At 58.0% G+C, this 24,716-nt stretch overlaps 1 protein-coding gene across 1 annotated transcript in view; it reads left to right on the forward strand.

The window, feature by feature from the left end:
- Positions 1-22,052, forward strand: part of POLN (DNA polymerase nu) — a 154,586-nt gene extending 132,534 nt beyond the window's left edge. Inside the window, 9 exon segments of the mRNA XM_058723346.1 lie at positions 2,689-2,703; positions 6,147-6,175; positions 8,332-8,480; positions 12,316-12,426; positions 15,175-15,213; positions 15,216-15,252; positions 19,495-19,562; positions 20,865-20,926; positions 21,615-22,052. Of these exon segments, the coding sequence (XP_058579329.1) occupies positions 2,689-2,703; positions 6,147-6,175; positions 8,332-8,480; positions 12,316-12,426; positions 15,175-15,213; positions 15,216-15,252; positions 19,495-19,562; positions 20,865-20,926; positions 21,615-21,953 (849 nt within the window). The 3' untranslated portion in view covers positions 21,954-22,052.
- Positions 22,053-24,716: the final 2,664 nt, after the last annotated feature.

The raw sequence follows: 24,716 nt of genomic DNA on the forward strand, positions 1-24,716 counted from the left end.
GGTCCTCTCTTCCATTGTGTCTTCTTGCTATGATTGTTGGTGTATATGAAAGCTGTTGACTTGCTATGCTCATTTTACTTCCTGCTACTTTATGAATTATTTTATCGTTGATCCTCTAGGAATTTCCAGAATATTACCTTGTCATCTGCAGCTACAGATAGTTTTCTTAAATTTTTCCAATTCTTATGCCTCTGATCATTTGGCTAATACTTCCAGAACAACGTTAAATAGTATTGGCAGTAGTGAGCACTCTTGCCTTGCTTCTGACCTTAGTAAGAATGCCTCTGGTGTCTCCCCTTTAGTGAGATGCCAGCCCTAGCCTTGGGGCGTAGGGGTCATAATTTTAAGGAAGTATCCCGCTATTCCTATTTTCTCAAGGGTTTTTAGTAGGAGTGGGTATTGAATTTTGTCATAGGATTTTTCAACAACTATATAGACAACCATGTAATTTTCTCCTTAGTCCTATTAATGTGTTGAGTTCTATTAACAGATATCCTAACATTGAACCAACTTTACTTTCCTGGTGTAAACTCTGCTTGGCCATGGGTACTGTTTTCTCAGTGTAGTGTTGGACTCCATTTGCCAAGATTCTATGTAGGATTATTACATCAATCAATATTCATAGGAGATGGGGTCTGTGATTTTCCTTTATTATACTCTCTGTCATGTTTTAGTATAACCTTTATACTTAATGAAAGACATTTTTCTTCATCTTCTATGCTCGGAAGCAATTTATACAGCATGGGGACTATCTGGTCTCTGAGGTTTGATAGAATTCCCCTTTAGTACCACCCAGGTCAGTGGGTTTTGTGGGGTAGTTCCTTCATCGTTTTCTCTGTTTCTTCTTTGGCCATTCTTCCGCGGTCTGTCTCGCTTTTGTCTCTACTCGGTCCAATTTTTATAATTGTGCTTTCTTCAGAAATGTCTGTGTCACGTAAGCTTTTACATTTATTTGCATAGAATTCTGCAAAATAAGATGCTTTTAACTTCTTGCATGTCTGTGTTTTCCCTTATTGTGTTTCTTCTTTTGTGTATCTGTGCTTGCTTCCTTTTGATTAAACCAGCTTTTAATGGTTAATAAAACCAGCATTTTAATAAAATGGTTTGTCCATTTTATTTTTCACAGAAACGAGGATTTTTATTTATTAATTTGATCTAGTGTTTTGCTGTTTTCTACTGCATTAATTTCTGTTTCTGCCTTTATTCTAGCTTTATGGTTTCCCTCCTATGTGATCTTTCGATTTGCTTTGTTGTTCTTTTCTTGTCTTTTGAGTTGAAAACCTCATTCATATGCAGCTGGCCCTCAACACAGGTTTGAGCTGCACGGGCCCACGTACGTGTGGATTGTTTTGCTACAGGATAGGACTAGAGATGTATTTTCTCTTCCTGATGATTTTCCTCATAACACTTTCTTTTCTCTGGCTTATGGTATTGTGAGAATAGCTTCTATGACAAAGACACACACAAAATATGTGTTCATTGACTGTTTGGGTCATCAGTAAGGCTTTCTGTCAGCAGGAGGCTCTCAATAGTTAAGTTTGGGGAAAGTCAGGAGTTATATGTGGATTTTCAGCTGTGTGTGTGTATGGGGGGGGGTCACCACACTAACCCCCATATTGTTGAAGGGTCAATTGTACTTTTATTCTTTCAGTTATTAATATAGGTGTTTAGAGCTATGACATTTCCTAACCGCTTTAAATGTAATCCACTGGGCCTGACATGCAGTGTTTTCATTAGAAGTGAATGTTATTTCTGTTTGTATTTTTCTTCACCCAAAAGTTGTCTGAAAGAAGTGTTTTTTGTTTTATTTCTAGGCAGATGGGGTTCGTGTTTTTTATTTCTTTGGTTTGGTTTTGGTTATAATTTTAGTTTTCTTGTGCTGTAATCAGAATGTTATTTTAATATTTCTACTTTGTGCAACCTTTTGATGTTTTCTGTGTGTCCTAATGTATGATGGGTTATTGTGAATATACTGTGTGTGCTCCAGAAGACAGTATACTCTCTATGATCAGACAGCGGCTTTGATGTATGTCCACAATATCTATTTATTGGTTGTGCTGTTTGGATCTTGTCACACTTTGGGAAGAAGCAGGCTCTGAGAGTTTAATGCTGCTTCATCAGACAACTTTCTGACTCTGGACAGCACTGACGTTCCCTCAGAGAACAAGGGAGAGGGGCTCATGCAGACACGAGGGGAGAATTCATCTCCCTGCCATGGAGACCCTTTGTTCATTCAAGGAAACGCAGCAAAACGGGGCAAGCTTCCAGTGTGAGAACATCGGGCAGACGTGTGGTCAGTCACGTAGGAGAGCCACCTCGCATTTGCAGTGTGACCGTGGCACCAGGACGTAAGTGACTCGCCCACGATGGGTCCGGAATGCGCCTCACGCCGGCCCGCCCAGCCCCCAGCCCGGGCTCTGCACGCCACTGCGTCTGCTGGACCCCACACCCGCAGAGCTCACCCTCGCGCTTCTCCTTCACTCCGCGGTCCCTTCTCGGCTGGTCTTGGCCACTACAGTGGCCGTCTGTTCCTGGGTGACACACTGATGGCCACTCGGTGTTTGCGGGGCTCCAGGGCGGTGGTCTCACCTGAGCTGCACCGGGGGGCACACCAGCAGCCCTCAGCTCTTGCCGCATGAGTCCCCACGCTACCGCAAGGTGGCTTGGCTCTTGACAGCCAGCAGGAAGATGCTACACGCTGATGTCTGTGATCAGGTCACATACCCGTGACCTCCACTGAGCCTGGTGAGAGGCAGGGGCAAGTCTGCCCACCCTCCAGGGCAGGGGTCACACGAGGGCGTGAAGACCAGCAGGCGGGACCGTGGAGGCCCCTTGAGGATCTGTCTGCTACACACCCCTTTCTGAACTTGGGGCCCTGGGCTGCACGCGGCCGTCCACAAGCCCCCACGGCCCACTGTCCCAAGGAGTCCCGTGACACGGGAGCTCTGCCAGTGCTGCCCACGACTGGGCACACGAGGAATCCATGAGCTGGGTCGTCTTCGGACCCTACTTGTGAAAACATTTTGTGTACACAGTTTTTCAGAAACTTTGCTTTAAAGAACTGAACTCGGGGAGCCTGGGTGGCTCATCAGTTGGGCGACCGACATCCGCTCGGGTCATGATCTCACGGTTTGTGAGTTCGAGCCCCGCATTGGGCTCCATGCTGACAGCTCGGAGCCTGGAGCCCGCTTCGGATTCTGTGTCTCCCTCTCTCTGCCCCTCCCCCACTCACGTTTTGTCTCTATCAAAAAATGAATAAACGTTAAAAACAAAAATTGAAAGAACTGAACTCAGTGGGTGATAGTGGGATGACTCAGACTCCCTTCATCTGTCTCCTCCTCTTGGCCTCCCTGTGCTGTGCTCCTGAACCTCCCTGGGTCACTATTGGGGGTGGGGGCAGGGGGGTGGGCGAGAGGCAGAATTCCACCAAATTACATTAGATTCTGGTGCCTCGCATCGTGCCCCAGAATCACATGTCACAGACACAATAGCTTTGGGTCCGCTTCGCTGGCAGGCAGCCTGGGCTGGAGGCCTAACCCCGTCCCCTCCTGGCTCTGGGACCTTCTCCAAGGCCCTCCACCTCTCTGTGCCCCAGGCACTTCCCAGTCAGCAAGGAGGTAGGCTTGTTGGATGGTGCCTGGGACCAGGCGCCCCACCCTCAGCGCCTGCCCCTGGGGGGCACTGTCCAGCGTGCCCTGGGGTGAACCACCAAGGGCCTGGCAGCTCCGTGCGGTGGTGGGGTCGCAGGGAGAGGACCCGGCGTGAGTGTGGAGAGCACCCCACGCAGTGTCACGCACATGGCAGGATGCGCTCAGAGTCCGTCTTCACTCTGGCACCTTCTGGAATATTCGCCTCATTTTTTGCTGGAGAGGAAAAGAGCTCCAGTTTGTAAATAAGCAGTGAGTCATTAGCCATGATGTTGGTGAAAAGAGTAATTTGGCTGCTTTTAGCCCTGTCGGTGACAGGGCTCCCACCCCAAGCCTCCACTTCTGCTGTTGGGCCGTCACCGGCCAGCTTGACGGAGATCACCGCGTCTGCCGATGTCTGCGCACAGCGGTGCTGTCCTCCTCGTGTGGAGCCAGAGTCCCGGTGGGCAAACCTGTCGGGTCTCCTGGGCTGCTGGGAACCCTCTGGAAATGCATCCCAGAGGCTTCCAACCAGAGGCAATGACAGGTTTATGCACAAAGGTGCCGCTGAGGGTCTGGAAACTGCTTCCCTGCATGCCGGGGGCACAGGACAGAGGCGCTGCCTGAGTTGGCATGATCAGCATGAGGACCACGGTGACAGTCGAGCGGCAGGACTGTGACATGAGCAGAGAAGGTGCCCAGGGGGGACGCCAGGTCGCAGCAGCCTCGCTGTGGCCTGCAGGTGGGGCCACCTGGTCCCCGCACCTCCCTCAGACTCTGCAGGGGGCACCGTCCCTGCCCGAACTGGTGGTGACCACAGAGCAGCTGTTCCCCGGGGACCCGGCCCAAGGGCTGACCCGCGGGGTCCTCTTTCAGCCACCTACCAACTACCAGTGCGCCCCAGCGCCGTCCTGCCGACAGCCCCTCTGCACCCATCAGGACCCGCTTCCTCCAAGAAGCCACTCCTGACTCCTCCTGTCTTGCTCTGAGCTCCCACTACTCCTAGAGTCCGTTTAACCCTGATTCTCCACAGGTTCCGCACTCAAGTTCGCCCCCACATCCAGGCACATGTGGTCAGCAGGCCCCCCCGAGTGTGGAGTGTGCCGTGGGCCGGGCTCCAACTGGGCACAGGAGGACTTAGGGGCAGGTGCAGTGCCTGCTCCCAAGGGCTGACATTTGTCACAAGAGACGCACAAGAAGGCCCGTGAGGGCAGCACTGAGGTTCTGGTGCCGAGTAGGGCCGGGAGTGGCGGGCAGACCGCCAGAGCAGAGCTGGGAAGGACGCGTAGTTTGCCGGGTCTGCTCCAGAAAGAGCAGCGGGCACTCCTGGAGGCCCACTGTGTCTCTGAGCTCAGACAAGAGTGAGAAACTGTTAGCAAATCCGCGAGGGGTTGAAAGAGCACTTGGAGACAAGGGAGTGATCATCCTAAAGTTACAGATGTAGTGCATGCACGATGTCGTTAGCCATCTGTGGGAAGAGTCACCCCATTCAGATGGGGAGTGACTCATGCTCCCACCAAGGGCCTTTGCTCGAGGGGCCAGGCCCGCACTCGGTCACAACTCACACAGCAGAAACCTGACCGAGGGGACCGAAGCATGGAGGCCAGTTGTGTGAAAGGGGCTGGCCTACATGAAGCGTGGAACACAAGCCCTCACGGAGCCAAGGGTCATCCTGCCTGGGGGCCTTGGAGTGTGACAGGCCCCCTGGAAGGGCACATGGGCAAGAACCCAGAGAACTGACTGGACCTCCTGTCTCCATCCGAGTCTCTGTGTCTTCTTCCTGTGCAGTTCCTGCATTATTAGCTCCTCCTGTGAAGAAGCTTTCTTCATGTACAGGGACCTTGGCCAACCTCTGCCCTTCAAATATTCCCAACAGTTCTGCCTGATAAAGGAAAAGAATTCTTTCTGAGCCATATGTACTGAGAAGGAGAAGTGTGACTTCTGTAATGGCCGAGTGGCTCCCATCCGACTACCTCCCATGGGTATTGACTATAAATTATGGGGATAATATAATAAACAACCACCTAAAGGTAGTGGAACATGACCTTTGGGAGGAATGGTTTAGGGTGAGGTCCCTTTTTATAACTCTTCACCTGAAGACAGGCCTCAGTGTTACGGGTGGCTAAAATTCCAGCAGAAATGCATAGTCTTACTTGCTTGAGGAAACACAGGACAGAGTTTGAAGCAACTGGAGAATCTGGAAAGTGAGAGAGAAATCTCGGAAAAAAGAGAGCCAAAGGAGAACACTAAATTCCAGATATGAACTCTGCCCAAACCTCTAGCTGCCCCCTAACTGTGCGTAAGAAGAGGCAGACTTCAGACAGCCCGCTAAGTCTGAAAGGACTGACCTGAGGTTTCAGCTGCTTCCCACTGCACAGGGACAAAGTCTGAAGTTTGGCTTTAGCCAAATTAACTACCTCCCTTAAAAGAAAGAAAGAGGAAGGAAGGAAGGAAAGGGGGAAAGGAAGGAAAGAAAGAAAGAAAGAAAGAAAGAAAGAAAGAAAGAAAGAAAGAAGAAAGAGAAAGAAAAAAAAGAAAATCACTGGGGCGCCTGCTTGGCTGAGTCAGTTGAGCATCCAACTCTTGATTTTGGTTCAGGTCATGACCCCAGGGTCATGGGATTGAGCCCTGCATCAGGCTCCACACTGACCATGGAATCTGCTTAAGATTCTCTCTCTCTCTCCTTCTGCCCCTCTCCCCCACTCATGCTCACTCTCTCTCTCTTCCTCAAATAAAAGAAAAAAAGAAATTGAGTACTCCTAAAAAAGCATAATAGAATCCAGAATGTCTAAAACATTCCATTCACAATATCCAGGATATAATACAAAATTAATAAACCTATGAAGAAATAGGATAACTTGATCCATACTCAAAAGAAAAGGGAATCATGCAAGCAAATCCTGAGATGACCCAGATGTTAGAATCCGCGGATGAGGATTTTAAAGCCACTGCTATAACTGTGCTGAAGGATGTAAAGGAGAACATGCTCATAATGAGTGAAAAAATAGGAATCTCAGAAAATAAAAAGAACCAAATGGAAAGTCTAAAACCGGAAACTGCAGTATCAGAAATAAAACATCCACTGACGAGGCTTAACAGCAGATTAGACATGAGGAAGGACTTAGCTGAGAAGACTCAGGGTCCCACTGGCCAGACCTGCCTGAGGCGTCCAGCCGCCATTTGACTCCTTCCTGAAAGCCAATGGGGTTTCCACTAGACCGCCATAGCCAAGGGGCAGCGATTGGAATGTCATAGAAAGAAAGAATTCGACATGGATTATTTCAGTGTAATGTATTTACGAAGCTCTGATTTGGTCTTAATTAAGCCCTGACAGAGAAATTGAAAATTTTTCATTTCCATCGAAATGGCATCAGGCAAGCTTGGCGAGAGGAAGGTCTGAGGGCTCTGTGAGTTCTCTCTGCTGGGAGAGACTTTGGGGAACATGGGGCACCACAACCTTCCCCGCTCTTCCTTGCCAAGCAGTGCGAACGCTTTTTGTCCAGACCACTGAAAGCATCAGCTGGCTGGGGCTAGGCACAGGCTGGCTACAGAGACCTGGATCTCTGAGGTCAGTCAGTCCCGTCCCTCTGGAGGTCGCCTCTCCCAGTCCCCACCCTTGGGCCATGGTTTCTGGGCTGGATTTTCCCAAAGGCCCCCTGGGGTGCCCTCTAGTGTGGCCCCAGGGTGGGCCTGGTGCTGAGGACAGCAAGTCCACTGCTGGTCCTGGTCGTGCTCTTTGCGGGGAGTCAGGTCTCCAGCCGTTTGACTCTAAGGGATTCCCTCCAACGATGCAGCCCCTCAGAGCCCAGGGATCCTGATGTCCAGCAGGGCCCCCAGCCTCCTCAGTCTCCTCGTTCTCCTCATTCTCTGTTTAAATTACATTCTTTTCTGGAGGAAAATGGGAGAGAATGAGTCCCTACTGAGAACCGAGTGGGAGTCAGGCTCTGCGTGGAGCTTTACTGCCTTGGCTCCAGGTTCCCCTAATACCCCCTGGGATAAAGACTAGTGTTCTTGAGTCGTAGGTGAAGAAGCAGGGTTGACTGCAGGTCAGATAACTTCCCCAAGGCCACACAGAGCCTCCCGTGGCGAGAGAGCTGGACTCAGACCCAGGTGTGTGTGGCCCGGCATCTTCCCAGAGAGCTGTGCTGGGACTCACGGTGCCGTCCTGACCAGAGATCTTGCCGTAAAAAGCCTCACAAGAACACCTGCATCCTCTAGGGAACAAACACTGGTCTGGACCGGAAGTGTTTGTCTCCAAATAAAAATGTCAAGGATAGGAGCTCCTAAGTATCATTTTCTCATAATTTGGTGATGGAAGTTTCCCTTCCTCTTTCCCCTGCGCCCCTCCCCAGTGTCCCCTAGTTGTGGAGTCAGGTCTCCCTCTGGACAGGCTGAGAGCGGGGACCACATCTGCTTCATTCGCGGCCCCACCCGCAGCACCTGCCCAGGCGCTCAGTCAATACTGTCGAGTGAGTGAATGTGTAACAGAAACCAGTCTAGGCCGAGCAGCACCCAGCACTCAGCCGGGAAGCCAAACCCAGCACCATCCTGACCCACCAGAAAGACGCGAGTGGGACCAGCTGGACCTAGACCCAGAGTCTCCCAAGGGCCCTTCTGCGGGCTCGCCTGTGTGCGGTGGCCACCGCCTGGCAGCTTGGGCCCCCGGTCCCTGCTGGCGTGAGTCGGGCTCGCCTCTGATCTCGAGCGTTTCTGTCCGTTTAGGGAAGGAGCGGCTTGCTGCTTGCCTTGGAATTACTGTGCCGGAAGCTGCCCAGTTTTTGGAGAGTTTTTTGCAGAAGTACAAGAAAATCAAGGACTTTGCCCAAACAACCATTGCCCAGTGTCACCGGACAGGCGAGCCAGACACAGCCAGAGCCTGTGAGGGCCCTCCCTCCCCCACTTACCCGAAGTCCCCACTGGTTGCCAGCCCTGCTCACTTGGGGGGTGGCAGACAGACAGGAGGGCACCGGGGGAGCACCCAGCCCCTGCTGAAAAATGGGGCCACAAGGCTCTGTGTGACAAGGGTCCAGAGCCAGGATGTGCTTGAGGCAATCTTGAGTCAGAAAATGATAGATGGATAGAGATAAAATCCTGTACCTGAAAGTGGAGAACATGCCTTCTTATGTGCATGGTATATTTACAAAATTTCAGCACAAGTTGGTCACAAATTCAAAAGGGTGTCAGGTAGAAGATGTCATGTGGCCACAGTGGAACTCAAAGGTAGCTTGTATCTGGACATGTGGCCATCCGTCCACCTGCCTGCTCAAAACTGCCTCCCACTCCGTAAGGATTTAGAATGAATTAAAAAAGAAGCCCTACGAAAATCACAAACATCTTAGAAATACGTGACAGTGAAAGTATCTCGTGAAAATCTGTGGGGCCTGGCCAGGTGGGAATTTCACTTCGAGGTGAAGGAATGCTTTAAAAGCGTATTTTCAAAGGAACGAAAGGAATCTGTGAATATAAGTGAGTTGTATTCAACCCCAGGCATTTGGAAAAGAGCAGCACAGTGAAGTCAAGAAAGAGGAAGGAGAGAAATGGGCAAGGGAGCAAAAATTCGTGAGGCCGGCAACGGGAAAGTGCAGAGAGCAGGTGGACAGCAGGTGCAGAGAGCACAGAACCGGGTCCAGTCGAGCTCTTAGGAAAGTAAAATACTACCGGTTTTGAGATGTGAGAAGAGTGATGAAACCCAGTGTTGATGAGAGCGTGTGGAGTCAGAATCAGCAGAAAATGACAGTGCGGGAGCTTGTGAGGCCCTTCCGCAGGCCAGACGCGGGCCAGCGGCTTTCTGTAAATAACTTACAACCCTCACTGCGATTCCAAAACGCGGGTAGTATCGTTACCCATCTTACAGAGGAAGACAACAGTCGCCGAGAGGTGAAGTCACTTCCCAAGTTCACACAGCTGGCCGCGGGCACGAGGCTGAGGCCCAGAGCCAGCGCCCTCCCTGCTGTGGCTCTGCCTGCCTTCCTTGCACTCAACTCTTGCCCAGCGGTTACTCTTCTGCACAGACGCTGTAAAGAAATCCTCACGCAATCATGCTCTTCCTTCCCAGCGTGTGTTGACACCGGAGACACGAGCCCCTAGCGGTCCCGGGGCCACAATCCAAGAGCAGACAGCATCCCACAAGCAAGCAAGTCCATCCAGACAGGGTCAGAAAGACGGGGTTCTAGATGTGGAAGAGACAGACAGGATACCGGTGCAGAGCGAGGCGGGGAGGCCCCTGGAGAGCTCCATTGGCCACGGCCTCGCCGAGGGGGAGCCGTCTGAGCCACCACGTGGAAGGCCAGGGGGTCTGCAGGGGGCAGGGCGGGCCACAGGAAGAAGCTGGGTTTCATTTTTCACAAACCAGGCCACAAGACTGCGGAAAATCGGTTGGCAGGGGAGACCGAGGTCAGACCTGGTGCCTCGGGGGCAGTGACAGGGTCAGCCCAGCAACTGAGGCGGGACGGACGGAGAGCACAGGTAAGAGACACCAAGGAGACAGCATCAATGGCTGGCGTGGAGGGGGGCTCAGGCCCCCAGCCGTACGAGCAGCTCTCCAGGTGGGCGCCCCCGACCCTCTAGGGGCTGCAGCAGGCACACGAGGCGATATACCAGGGTGCTGAGGAACGGGAGGTCCAGGTCCCTTACCAGGCCCAGGGGCAGGTGTCCACGTGGCCTCGTCTTTTGTAAAGTTGACAAAAGCCAGACGTTTGAACTGCGATCGTCGTGGAAATGCTGCCTCCTGCCAGCCCCACCGTTCCAGGCCGGAGTTGGGGGTTGCGGGGCGGCCACAGCTAAGGGGGAGTCGAGTTGTGACTCACTTAACTGGGATTTCAGGGCGGATACTTCTGTGGCTTATCCCTCCTTCCCTGCATGATTGTGGGGTGCGTGCCGTGCTGGCTGGGTGCCTTCCAGGAGTCTCCTTCCATGCCCTCGCCCACTTGGTGACCACGGTGACGTGAGGGAGAGGGAGAGAGGTCGTCTCGCAATGTGAACAGGAGGCACGAGCCCAGCCCCACGAGCACTGGGTGGAACAGAAGCAGGACTGGAGCTGGGTGGAGCCGGGGACCTCCGCTCCGGGCCACGAAGGGGTACCTGGGTTCCAACTTTCCTCCCACGAGAAACTACTGGAAGACTGGGCAAACTGCATGAAGCAGCTGTTTTCAGACACTGGACCATGGGCACTGTGCTCCTCTGGCCCCTGAGAGAAGAGAAACAAAGCGGGGGAGCCCCCGAGCACCCAGAGCGCGGCGTGGGAGGGGAGCCCAGGCAGGTCACGGTGGTGTCACTAAGCCAAGGAGACAAGGGTTGGGACCGGGGAGGCAGAGGCAGAGTATCAGAGAGGACGGGGCTCTGCGGAGAAAGCACTCCATACATCAGAGGATTCCCTGTGTTTTTGAGCCCAGGGCGTGCACACACAGAGTAAAACCCCGAAGGACACAGCAGAGTAACTTCTGGAAGCAGTAGACTGGGCGATTCCAGAGTCCGTGCAGGTCCTAAGTCACTGGGGTTAGGGGGCTCTGTGCTGGGAAAGCGGGGGCAGCGATGCTGATGCCTCCACCTGCCCCGTGGCTCTCCTGCCCCGTGGCTCGCCTGTCTGACTTCCGGCTGCACAAGCACCTGACACGGGTCAGGGGAGGGCAGTGTGTAAAGACTGTTAAAAGCCACTTGTGGGACTTGGGTAGGAGACGTCTGAGTCCTGACTGTTGGCGTGGACATCTGGGACACTCAGGAGAGCCCCCAGAAGGAAGGGCCCAGGAGTGGGTCTGAACCAGCCCTGACCACCGGCTACTCAAAACCCACCCACGGAGCTTAAACACAGGCCTCAAAGGCATCAGGTGACCTGCCAGTGACCTGGGCCTGACCCTCTTGAAAGGTACACACCAAACCCAACACTCGCCAACAGGAAGCACCCAGCACCCAGCGTGCGGTCCAGAATCACCAGACGCACAGAGAGGCAGAGACTGGAGTTTGCTCGGCGGAGGCGTGGGCTCTCCTTGTCCCCACTATTAGGAGACCCCGTCATATTACTGCCAGGCCCACAGCGGCCGCTCCATACACTGTCATTTTGCAGTTGTGATCTCCGTGGGAAATTCTCCCAGTCTTCACATACGTGAGATCCTAAGTTGGGAACCTAGTAAAACAGAAGTCCTCACTGGTCAGGAACATTCTCAACCAACACAGAATGCTTGCGTTTGTTCTGTAAGGAAGACCTCGGAATTAAGAAGCTTCAGGCCCCACAAAACTTGGGCCCGCCCTCGTGTGTCAGGATGAGGCCCCTGACCCGGACCATCCGCCCCTCCTTGAGTAGAATGAGGATTAATGCTTTTCTCCCCAGAGCAGCTACCCCGTGGTCCAGAGTTACTTCCATACCCAAGTCCCACAAGTGGATTTTAACAGTCTCTACACGCTGCCCTCCCCGACCCGTGTCAGGTGCTTGTGCAGCCGGAAGTCAGACAGGCGAGCCACGGGGCCCACGGAGGCGTCAGCATCACTGCCCCCGCTTTCCCAGCACAGAGCCCCCTAACCCCAGATGCAGAACGGGGGGCCACGCTCCGGCTCAGTGCTGCATGGGGCCGGGTCCTGCCAGGACCCCTGGACCTAATCTGAGGGGAGCCCAAGCCATAAAGGATAGGTAACCACGGGGTGTCGCACGGCCCGTTTGTTTCTGCCTCACGTCCTGCTTCTCCTCCGTGTGACCCAGGCTACGTGGCATCCATCGTGGGCCGAAGGAGACCGCTGCCGAGGGTCCACACACAGGACCAGCGGCTCCGGGCACGAGCAGAGCGACAGGCGGTGAACTTCGTGGTACCAGGTACCCGGAGCCCCTCAGCCCATCCGCCGCGTGCATGTGTTTCCTGGGTCTTTGCCAGCCTCGGCCTCGGCTTGTCCCATCCTCACCGGCAGCTCCTGTGGGGAGGCACTAGCGAAATGACTCTGGCCTAGCAGGTAGGTGCTCAGTGCATGGTGGTCTCTCTACTTACATTTCCCCCGAGAGACGGGCTGAAGCCGTGCCATCCTGTACCTGCAAATAGGGAACGAGGCAGGACTGGGACCAGCCTGGAGCTCAGTCCTGGACTCCTGCCCTGGGACTGTCCATCATGCCCCTCACCAGACCAAGACCTTGCAGGAAGGCCCCCAGACCCAGCAGGCCCTCCTGGGTCCTGCAGCCGTCAGCAGGGGGCCGCTGGTGAGAGTGACCACACAGTGTCTGCCCCTCGTTGTAAAGACTCCTTTGCTGTCTCTAGCCACGGCACTCAGATGGCTCAAGCCTCTGCGCGCGTCACGGGCTCTGCACACCACAGGCTGTTCCAGTGAGGCCCCAGGCAGCCTGGGAGTCGGCATCATCCCATGAGTGGCCCCATAGGTCACAGATGGAGAACCGAGGCCCCCAGGGTCCAGACGTGAGGCCTGCCCCCAGAGGGGGGTTCTGCAGCAGGAGGGTGGCCAGACTTGGAGCGGGCAGCGTGGACAAAGGGGAGGACGGAGATCGTGGTCCCAGGAGTCCTGCAGAGACAGGGACGTGGAGGCACTGTCTGGTCCAGACTCCACCCCCATGTGTTACTTGGACAACCAGAGGCTCAGCAGCGGGCAGGGCAATTCCTAGGGTCTGTCTGGGCTCCGTAGAGAATCTTCCCGGGTCCCGTCTCCCAGTGTGACCACCCAGAGGACAGTGACAGCCCTCCAGATCCCAAGGGGGAGGTTTTCGGGTCTGAGGCAGCAGTCAGGCCAGGACCACATGTCTGTTCACTAGGCGTGTGCAAGGCGTGTGTGAAGCGACATCGAAGCTATTTTAGAGCCCTTCCAGAAAGAACTACGCACAAGATGTCTTCACATGAGAAGCTGACTAGGAGTCTTGGCCACGGAATCAGGCTACCACGGATACGCCTCCCTGCATACCTGTGTCTCTGAGCAAGTGACTTCCCACCCATCCACTCAATAAGAGTCTGCACCCAGCTGAACCAGGTGCCAGGAACAAGCAGTGGCTGGTGCTGGCGAGAAGGTTCTGCCTCTGACGCACCAATCAACCAACATGACCAGCCGCGAGGCCCCCACCTCCCTGGGGCCTCCCCTTCCCCCACACTCCCCTCTCTCTCCACCCGCCCCCCCCCCGTCCTTGTTTCCCCAGCTCCGTGCATTCTCCGGAAGCAGCGGGCACCCTGGCACCCTACCCAAGTGCAGGCTCCCATCCCCCCGACACCCCCCACCGCCCGCAGGCTGGCCTCAGCGGCCACACTTCCACATCCAGCATTGCTGCCACACTCTCGGGGGAAGGGACGTCCCTATGTGGGGGATCTACCCTACAGGGGAGGAAGGCAGTCCACTGACTTCTCCGCTGACCTCGGGAGCCACCAACAGCTAAAGCAATTTAAAACCACCAATGAACCCTGAACTTCAGTCCGTTGCCCGTGATCAGAATGGAGTGTCCAGACGGGCCCGTGTGCCTGGCGTTGGAACGGGCACGTCCCCTACACCAGCCAGCACCTTGCAGAGTGCCCAGCACAACCCTACATGGTTAAATGGCCGACGGATGGATCTATCCCTACCGAAATCCGGGCACCTGTGTCATAGCCCCGTGTCATCCACTGGAGAGCTGAGCAAAGCAGAGCCAAAAGGCCACACAGCTGAAAGGCTGAGTGCACGTCCCGCCTGGTCACCATGTTAGCTGGTGCAGTGGGCGCAGTTATAGATTCTTCAGCCGGTGTGCATGCCCCAAATGTTGGCAGAATCTGTGGATGTGGTGAGGTATCATTCCCATGGTTACCTCAAGCCACATGGCAAAGAGCATTTGCAGTTAAAAGGGAGACTGTCCAAGGGCGCCTGGGTGGCTCAGTCGGTTAAGCGTCCGACTTCGGCTCAGGTGATGATCTTGCAGTTCGTGGGTTTGAGCCCCGCGACGGGCTCTGTGCTGACAGCTAGAAGCCTGGAGCCTGTTTCGGATTCTGTGTCTCCCTCTCTCTCTGTTCCTCCCCTGCTCATGCTCTGTCTGTCTGTCTGTCTGTCTCTGTCTCTCAAAAATAAAGATTAAAAAATTTTTAAAAAAGGGGTGGGGGGAACTGTCCAGCGTGGGCCTGACCTAATCAGATGGGCCCTTGAAAGGTTTAGGGGTCAGAATCAGAGATTCCCAGCAGCAGATGCCCTTGTGCTGGCCGTGAAGAAGCAAAACTGCTTGTTGGATGGAGGGCCCGTGCAGCCTCCGGAGCTGAGCATGTGACCCACAGCCCACAGCAACACAGGACCTCCCCTGGAGCCACTGCAAGGAACTGAGTTTTGCCAACAACGTGGGGTCACTTGGAAGTGGGTCTTCCCTAGTCAAGTTTCCAGACGAGGACACGGCCAGGCCCTTTACCCATCTCAGCCTGTGGGACCCCCAGCGGAGGGCCCAGCCGCACAGGTTGGGTTCTTGCTCTGCGAGAGAGGTGGGATGGCAGGTCTGGGTTGTCTTAACCCGCGGGGTGTGGGGTCCTGCGTTCTATAGCATAGAAAACTCAGCCCGCCTCTGCGGACCGTGCTGGGCAGTCCCCGCTGTGGGGCCCTGACCCTCACGTCTTTTGTGAAGCAGGCTCGGCCGCAGACCTCCGTAAGATGGCCGTGATCCACATCGTACTGCGGTGGCCACTTCCCCTACCCTGGCGGCCAGGTCAGTGCGTGAGTGGCCAGCCGGCCTGGGCCCGACCCGGTGCACGGACCCGCCCTTCCCAGGGCTCGGGGGGGGGTGGGGGGGTGGGGGGAGGCCCGTGGATTCTGTGGCTGAGCCATGTGCATGCATCTCCCGGGAGCAAAGCAACGCCTCCCACTTCCCGCACGTGGAGGCAAAGGGACCCCCTGGGCCTGAGCTCCTGTCGGCACTTCTGGGAGAGCCCTCGCCTGACCCAGGCTGGGCCGAGTGCCCGAGGGCTGGCCCATGGCGGCTGCAGTAACGGCAGCCCATCTACCTCGGGGCACGAAGAGTCCTCTTGAGGTTCAGCTGGTGCAGAAATGCGTCTCCCGGGAGCGTCTGAGCCCCTCCCGCCCATCTCGAGGGGCACCACATGCAGCTGCCTGGAGGCGGGTGGACCCCACGGACACTCTGTCAGGACATGGAGACTCCAGCGCCCCCCCCCCCCCGCCTGCCGCTATCACCCCGGTGTGCCAGACACTCCGTCCCGCCCCCGGCTGGCACTCAGATGCATCCTGGGGCTGGGGGCTCAACCTCCAGGCCACAGCTCTCTCCACTGTTGGTCTCTGCCTCAGGTGCTCCCCGGGGGAGGTGGGGGGCACACACCCTGAACATCCTGGCACCAGGTGACAAGGAGCCCCTGCCTGGCTTTGCCGGCCCAGAGCCCCACCTCGCAGCCACCCAGGGTTCTAGTACATGTGGCAGGGGCGGGTTCTCCTCCAGAACTCCAGGACCCCTTCCGCACAGCCAGCCTGGAAGTCCCCCAGAGAAGTGAGTGTGTCAGACCCCAGAAGGTCTGGCTCCCTCCCTCCTTGGTCCGGTGTGTTTGCCCGCTTGGGGGCGGGGGGTGGGGGGTCCTCCAACAGGCTAGAGCGGGCCTGTCCCTGCACCCAGCGCTGCCCAGGAAGATAAGGTCACGATAGGGCTGGGCAGCCGCCTCTCTGGCCCTGCAGTAGAGGGAGGGGGTCATGCCACTTGGGTCACCTGCACGGGACAAGGGACCTGCCTGGCTACAGCCACCCTTTTCCATCTGAGGCTACCATTTCCTCTTGACTTCGGTACTGTTTTACCTTCTCAAGGCAAAGATTTCTTTCCTTCTCTGAAATCCCGTGTCTTTCCTTAAAAAGCCTTCTCCTGGCTCCTTCTTCACATATTTCCTACTGTTCATTTTGACTTTTGAGCCTGTGTTCTTTTGGCAATTCCAGCCATTTTATACAGAAATGTGCCCCAGGCAAAGGCCCTGCCAGAGACTTTGGGTGGCACCCTAGCGAAGGAGTGGGGAGGAGACTGTCCCCCCGAACCCACAGAGCCGGGGAAGCCGCCTCGGCAGCCCCTGCCCCAGGCACTGCCCCTGACCGTCTGCCTCAGGGAGAAGCAGCACGGGAGGGGGCCAGCGCAGGCTGCCATCCAGGGCCTGGGGTGGAGCGATGGAGGGCGGGTGTCTGAGACCCCACAGGTGCAAGTTACCTGTGGGCACCTGTCCCGGGGTCTGGGCCACATCTCTGTAGCAACAGGGGGAGGCAAGAGGCAAGAACAGAATGTGAAATGCTCTCCTCTCCGAGTCTCCTGTCCCCTGCCGGCCATCTGCTCTCCTTGCCCCTGCCCCACGGCAGTGCCGGCCCCTCCAGTTTATCCAGAGCTCCTCAGGGCTTTCCTGCCAGTCCCAGACCCATGCGTCCTGCCCCCTGTGTGGTGTCTGTAGGGTCAACTTAGCCTGCAAACAGCCTGTGCGACTTGGCCGAACCAAAGGCCACACGGTGGTCACGCATCTGTGATATTGTATATCTGCTCGCCACGAGAGCGCCTGTCCGACCTCCAGCCACTGGCAATGTGCCATAGACCCGGGGCAACCTGTGGCCAGGCCTCGCCCAGCTCTGTGGGGCACTCGCTGTCTTGGCCTCAGAAATGGGCCCAGGGGAGGCAAGAGGCCCAGCCAAGCAGTGAAAAGTGGCCTCGATGAGCCTAGACTCTTCGAGACAGCAGGGCAGTGGGGTTGGGGAGCCCTGAGCAGGCCCTGGCCTGCCCCTAAGGGCAGGGCGGGCAGGTGGGGGTGAAGCAGGAAGGATGCGGAGCAGTGACAGGGCCTGGCAGAGACTTTCTGGAACTCTCCCGAACAGGAGCCCCGGGTGGAGGGCAGAGGGCGGCAATCACCTCAGCTGCCCACTCACGTCCCGGGGACAACAGGGTCCAGCGCGGGCATCTCTGAGCCTCTTCTCTCGGTGCCCCAGTTTCCAGTTAGAAGTCAGCGGTGAGAGGGGTGTGTGAGTGACTCACAGCTCAGACCTATTCTTAGGTGGCTCAGAATTCACAGTGTCATTTCAGGAAGCGTGAAAACTGATTCTGCTAAACTGAAAACGGTTACGAGTCCCTCTTCTGAGTTTCTGCCCATTTGAAAACTAAGTTCCCGTGGGAGCAGTGACCCCACCGGAGGCCTTGAAGTTTGTTTAAGAAAGCGGAAGCAGGTGCCAGTGGCCCTTGGCCAGAGACGGTGTGAAACGCAGGCACACGTCCCAGGGCGGCCACGGGGGCCTGCGGCCCGGGTGACGCCCTGTGGACTCCCTGCCAGGAGGACGTGCGCGTGCTGTTGGTGACGCTGTCCACTTGCGGCAGCCCGGACTCCAAAGGTGGACTTCTCTCCCATCATAGAAATGCAGAATCCCACAACTGCCGACTTTGGTTCAGAGGTTCAGGGCGGCAGGACCAAGGTCCCTCTGGCTCCCTGGCCCTTTGCCTCTTGGTGCCCTGATGGCGATGTCTGCTCTCACCATCACAGCGCCTTGCAAGCAAAAGGAGAAAATAGTGGCGGTCAGAAAGAGCCCTGGCCAAGTCAGCCCTTTTGAGAGTCTTCCTGGAAGCTGGAGGGCATACGCCTCGGGCCGCCCGATCTGAGAGAGCGCCCCGAGATGCCTGTAGCTGGAGGCACCACCCCACCCGACAGCAAAGGGAGAGGGATAATGGATTGGGGTGGGCGCTATGAATCTCGGCTGCAGACCATTTGTGTCTCCCCCAGAGGCTTGAGAGCTGCCCTCCCCCAGCCAGGGCCTGCCGTCACGGTGACCACTGCCCAGCGGGCCCCGCCATACCTCGCCTGCGTGGCCCTGGTTTCCCAGTGCTTCTGGGCCCACAGCTCTGCCCCACGGGGCCTCTTCCCTCTCAGTCTATGCCTGCAACGTGACAAGGACCAGACGTGGCCTCTGACTTTGAAGGCCCAGTCCCAGGGACAGCAAGGCACACAAGGGCAGGGCACCCAGGTCCCTCCCTGATGTCCACCACCCTTCCTATGGGTCACCTGCACCACGCCTCCCCTCCCTGAGTGTGCAGGGCCAGCCACCTTCCTCGGCCCCGAGGGCAGGCCTAGCACCAGATCCAGGGCCACAGCCCCTGGCCAGTGTCACCCGCCCAAAGCACGTAAGTCAACCCAGATCCCACCAGAATGCATGAAATCTGGCACGTGCCGGCCGAACCCAGCAATAGCCATGTCCTGTGCAGCCAGCCCGGAGCTAGTGAGGACCCCTGCTCCGTCCCTTCCCCGTGCACACATTTGCACCTACTAGCCCCTTCACTTGAGCCTAAGCCCTCCCGAGACCCCTGCCCTTGGTGCTCATTGCCCCCACACTTCCTGCCACAGTCCAGGCCCCACCTCCCCACTTCCAGGGGTACCCGAAGGGCCTTAGAGAAAGGGTGCTGAAGAAGGGAGGGGGCGGGCCAGGGCTGACAGGGGCACAGAGCCAGAGTGGCTTCCAGGGCAGGGGCGCACCCGGTGCAGGGAGCTCGGAGCGAGCCCTGGCCCCTCTGGGCAATGGGATCCATGGGGCTCAGCCCCCAGGCCAAGTGGGGGGAAGGGAGGTCTCGGGGCAGGGGCGGCGGCAAGGTGCCCAGATCGTAGGCGGCCTCCTTGTGAGGACCCACAAGCAGAGCCTCGACTCTACGGAAAGAAGGGTGTGGCCAGGCCTGGCCAGGTGTCCCAGGGACCCCCCGTGATGGGAACCAAAGGCAGGAGCAGGGGAGCCGGGGTCACCTCTAACCTGTGCCCCGCCTCTTCCCCGGGGACTGTGCTGGTGACAGGCAGGTGACCGCAGGCAGCAGGAGCTGGCTAGGTCTTCCTGCTCCCACAAGTCACGTCCTTCCATGGCGCCCCGTGTGTCCCATCGCGGCATGAAGCTTGGTATCCAGACGCCACATCTCAGGGTGATTCCCCCACCCCACCCCTGCCGAGTCTCCCAGGTTGGTCGCCCAGATCCACGACGAGCTGTTATTTGAGGTGGAAGATCCACAGGTCCCAGCGTGTGCGGGCAGGCCTGGACGGCACATGGCTGCTTTTAGTTCAGGGACAACTACAGCAGCTGCCCCTTGTGGGGACTCAGGGCCACTTTCTGCCTCATGGCGCCCGTCACTCGCCTGTACCCTAGCAGGCAGAGCGTGAGCCTAACTGAGGGACTCGTGAAAGGCCTGGACATGCCCCATCCTGGCTCCGTCCAACAGAGGAAACTCCGTCCTTCAGTGGAGAGGTTCTCTGCACAGTCAGTATTTCCCCAATAGGCTGAGGGGCGAGATCCCACCTCCTGCCCTTAAGAAGCACCTGAGCACTCCTGAAGCTCCCCCAGGGTGGCCGTGGCCACACCGCAGGGCTCCCAATGTGCATGCCAGGTCAGAGGGGCTGGGTGCCACGCTGCCCTCCCAGGGACCCAACAGCCCTACACCAGCAGCCTCTGCCCCGGCTCCCTGCCTTCCAGCACCACCAGTGTCCTCTCTGCACAGCACAGAGGAGACAAGGCCACTGCCTTCAAATAAGTGCTGACCCGCTTCAGGCACCCAGAGACTGGTTCCCCAGGGAGATGGCCAGCTAACCCCTGAGTCACAGCAGAGACAGAACAAGGCACCTCCCACCCATTCCTAGGGTCTTTCTGTCACAATCTTTGTACTGAAAATTTCAGATAACTTTGTAGGATGGAATGAAATATTTATTGATCCAAGGGACAAAAAACTTCAGACCAAACTCTGAGAAACACTAAACCAGCTGACCCCTCCCCGCCTGGGCCACCCCCTTTCTCAGGGCTGGAGGGCAGGTGTCCCGTGCTGACCCAGGCCACATGGCAGGGCCAGGCCACCAGCACCAAGAACTGCCCCCACAGGCTCTACCATTATGTGGACATCCACAGGGAATTTGGCGGGGAGCGTGGGCCCTCCTGCCCCAGCAGCTGCAGCCAGAGTTGCCCTCTGATCCTTCCTCCTCCCAGCCCCAGAGCCTCTTGACAGAACTGGAGGCCCTGGCACGGCACTTGCCCCCCCTGGCCAGACCCCCACTGGCTGAGGTCGGCAGCAGAGAAGCCGTTCTACAGCCTGGAGGGCGCTTTTGCCCCAGGGACCCATGGTCGGTGCAGTGACGGTGTCTTTGAGCCTGTGCCACGGATGTGGCCAGTGGGAGATGGGACCAGCCAAGGGCTGTCAGACCTACTAGCGCAGGTGGCCACGTGGACCCAGGAAATAACTGAGGAGCCTGGGGGCCAGGGCAGGGCTGGGCCTGAGCCTTCCCATGGCCCTGTCCCTGCCCAGGCGGCTTGGGGCTGCCTCTCTCCTCTTTCCCTTTGTTCCAGCTCTTGCCAGGGGCACCATGGAGCCCCTGCGGCACGTGCAGGCCTTGGAGCTGCACCTGCAGGTGAGTCGGGCCAGGCAGGTGCCACACGATGCTGCCAGGCTCCTCCCCGATGGGAGAGGACAGTCCAGCCGAAGGGGCAGGAGGGCCGGGACGGAGGGCTGGGCCCACCCACCGCACCTGAGCCCCCACAGCGCTGCCCTCCCCCACCTTCCCCATGGTCCCCGGAGGCCCAGGAAGCCCTACCCCACCCCACCTGTAGACCAGCAGGTGGCAGGCGATGGCAGCCGTGGGCAGCCCCCATCCTTCCTGTCAGGAAGGAGCTGTTGAGCCACCGTTGAGGGCCTTGGCAAGGTCCCACCCGGGGTTGGGGTCCCCGAGGGCCCTCCAGGCCCCCCATCAAGCTCTCTCAGAACCAGCTGATCCCCAGGGAGCGGGGACCCTGAAGTGGTGAGCAAAGGGAGTGCCTGGCCTGGCCCAGCCCCCACAGGCCTGCTCCCTGGCCCAGGGGCCCCAGCAGGCCAGGTGAGATGCACAGCCAAGGTCGAGGTAGTACGACACGGGGGTGGATGCGGCCCGTCTGCCTGTCACTGTGAGCGTGTGTGCACGGGCATCTCTCCAGGCACCGTGGCGCGTGTTCTGATCCTGTCTTCGGGCAGGTGTGGCCCATGTCCGCCTGCGTCGTAGGCTTGGGAACTGGCCTCGGAGGGCTGGCCTGGGCCTGGCACCCAACTCTGGCTGCTGCCCACAGATGCCCCTGAAGGTGAGCCTGAGTGCCGGCCACTCGTGGGGACACCTGGCGCCACTGCGGGAGGCCCCGGGCCCTCGGCCCAGCCCACGTCCCGCGGAGTCTCCAAGCAACCACCCAGCCACCGCCAGCCCCTGTGCCAGCAGCTTCCCCCGGTGTGTGCATTTTTCCCCTTCATTTTGTCTGTGGCCCCAGGCAACAGTGGGAGGAGAGAACTGGTTTCCACCAGCCCGTCGTGTGGCCGTCCCCAAGGTCAGCACGGGGCACTTTGTACTGGCGTCACGGCCAGAGCAGGCTGTGGAGGGGGCCACGCTCACCCCCCCCGGTTGTCCCCTGGAGTAAAGGCCTTTTCAAAGCCGGCCGAATTCCTCCCAGGGATGGGAAATGCCTGTCCACAGCCCTCAGCCAGACCCAGGGCTGAGTGCCTGACACGTGGCCCTGCCTGGCTCACCGCAGGCCCTCCCAGCCCCTGCTCCCATGGAGCCTGGGGGTGGGCTTCTCCAGGGCCACAGCTTCTCGGTGGTGCCCTCCCTGCCGGCTCTCTGAGCCTCCCGGGGCCGCCGAGACGGCAGCTGCACCGCACAGAGAACACAGCACCGCGGGCACTGGGCTGGTGTTCACGACAGGCTCCTCTGGAGGCCAGAGGGGCCCATGTGCAGGCTCCTGTGTCTCCAAGAGCCCAGCCGGGCCGGCGGGGCCTCTGGAGTCACGCTCCCGGGCCCCACCGCCTCCCCACGGGGCTCCTGCCGGCCAGCTCCCCTGAGTCTCCTCCAGAAGCGGTTTCCTCAGATTCCCCCCCCCAAGTGCCAAGAAGAGCCCAGACCACGCACCCCAACAGCCTCACAGTGGGCGGTGACAGAGGTGCCCCTTTACAGTGGGGAAACTGAAGCACAGAAAGGTCACATCATTGTACAAGCCCACCTGGCTAGCAAACACCAGGTCTAACTGCTCCCCTGCTCTGCTGCCTCTACGTCACAGCCCCTGGAAATGTGCCCCTGGGGTCCCGTTGCCAGACCACCCTGGCACCCCCGGGGGCCTCCCCTCCCATGTGTGAGCTGCTCATTTAAATGGTGACCGGGGTCTCCACGCCGCCCCTTTTGCACAGCCCACCACACACGGCACCCCTTTTCTGCTGTGCCCAGGCCCATTTTTCCCATGGCTTCAACATATCATCACTGTTTCCACGGAGTGTGCAAGTGCGAGGATCTGTGTGGCCAGTCCTGACTGCTGCGTGATGGAACATTCCAGAATCCGGAGATGGTGGGGAATTGCCGCTGGGCCCCTCCATGCCGGCCGTGGGGGTGTGTGGTATGTCCATGTGCCCACGTGCACACAGGGATGGCCACGCCTCTGGTGGCCTGTCTCTATGGTGTCACCTCAGAGGCACGGCCACCGCGGGGCTTCACACAGATGTCTGAGAGGAAATGACTGAGTTCAGGCTGACGTCCAAACACGCCTCGTGCCCCTGGGCCGGCAAGGGCCAGAGCATGCTGCCCAAGGCAGCTGGCATCCTCTGGCTTCGGAACCCTAGACGCCGGCTTCAACTTAGCTGGCCGGAGGGCCTGTGGCAGGAGGGGAGACCCTGGGTACGGGGACAGCCAAGGTCGCTCCTCCCACCAAGGGGAGGCCCACCACGGTGAACTGTCTGGGGCTGGGGAGCACCTCAGTGTCCCTGAGCCCCCTCCTTACCCCTTTGCTGGGACTGGACTCCCTCCCTTACACCAGGAGGGAGTGGGCCTGATGCCGTGGCCTGGCCCCACAGTTCCCACTGCCCCTCAGAGCGCAGTCACTCCTTAGAGGCCCCACGTGGGCAGGAGGATGCCCGGGCCTGCGGTGGAGCCCTGCGCAGGGCAGCCAGCACAGGGCCAGCGGCCTCGCCTCCCAAGGTCACCCAGCACCTGCCCCAACCCCCAAGGAGCAGTCCGGCATCTCCAGAAAAAGCAGCCTTTCCTGGCGAAGTGCCAAGCGGGCCCCTCAAGAAAGCACAGGAGCCCAGTTCCGTCAAGTCTGGTTTTTATTGAGAAACAGCAGCATCGGGGGCCACGTAGGTGGAGGGGCCACAGCACTCCCCACCCCTCCTGCTGCTCACACGCCCACAGGAGGCCTGGGACCCCCCACCCGCCCCTGGCCCAGCAGCCTGTCTCCTCTGGAACTTGGCCGGCTGCCCCTCCGGGCCCTCTCAAGGGCTGTTTTGGCGCATCCTGGGGTCTCAGGGAAGTTGCCACGGTCGTGGACCCATAAACAGTAAACCACAGGAAGTGCAACCAGCCACCATGAAATGGTCTGGGCTCTGTGCCCCCAGAGACACAGTGTCCACGGCAGTTGTGGTCAAACAGCCTGGCCAAGGTGACGCCATGTTATCAGCTCTGATCACAGCTCGTGTGGCTGAGTGTCCACCCTGCCACTCTCCCCGCACACCCAGAGACGCAGGCAAAGGCTCATCCTGGGTCGCCCCTGCTTCACACAGGCCCATCCAGTGCCGTCCACAGGGGGGGGAAGGGGACACTACATTCAAGGTCCGCTGGGCCCTGGGGAAGGCCCAGGGGGAGGGAGAGGGCCCAGCGCCGAGCCGTGGATGCGGCCACCTGCCAGGACCCCGCTGCTCGGCACAGGGCTTGGGGCCAGCCTGTCCAGGCTGGAATGGGAGGTCCTCGGCTACAAGCCTCCCTCCCCGGCACCACACCCTTGCACACGTGTGCACACACATGCACGTCCACACACAGGCACAGACATGCCCGTGCACATATGGTGGGCACACGTGTGCATACACACAGGCACACATACACGTGTGCACACGCACACCATGCACACACACAGCCACACAGGCACACACACCAGACACACTCCATCTTCAAAATGGCTAATTATTGCTGTTAAAAAAACAATACATCCAACAACGGTAGGCCGGGGCTCCCCTCCCGCACCCCAGGCCCCGGGCCGCCCCACTCACAGCACTGCTGGAAGCCTATCGTCAGCACCACGGAGCAAACGTTCCAGGATCTGCCCCACACCCAGCCTAGAACACACGCCCTAACGCCTCCACCAAAGGACCAGGAGACCAGGGACACAGGCCATGGCCAAAACACATTCACTGAAGCAGCTTCA

The sequence above is a fragment of the Neofelis nebulosa genome, chromosome 3 (assembly GCF_028018385.1).
Source record: "Neofelis nebulosa isolate mNeoNeb1 chromosome 3, mNeoNeb1.pri, whole genome shotgun sequence".
Taxonomy (NCBI): domain Eukaryota; kingdom Metazoa; phylum Chordata; class Mammalia; order Carnivora; family Felidae; genus Neofelis; species Neofelis nebulosa.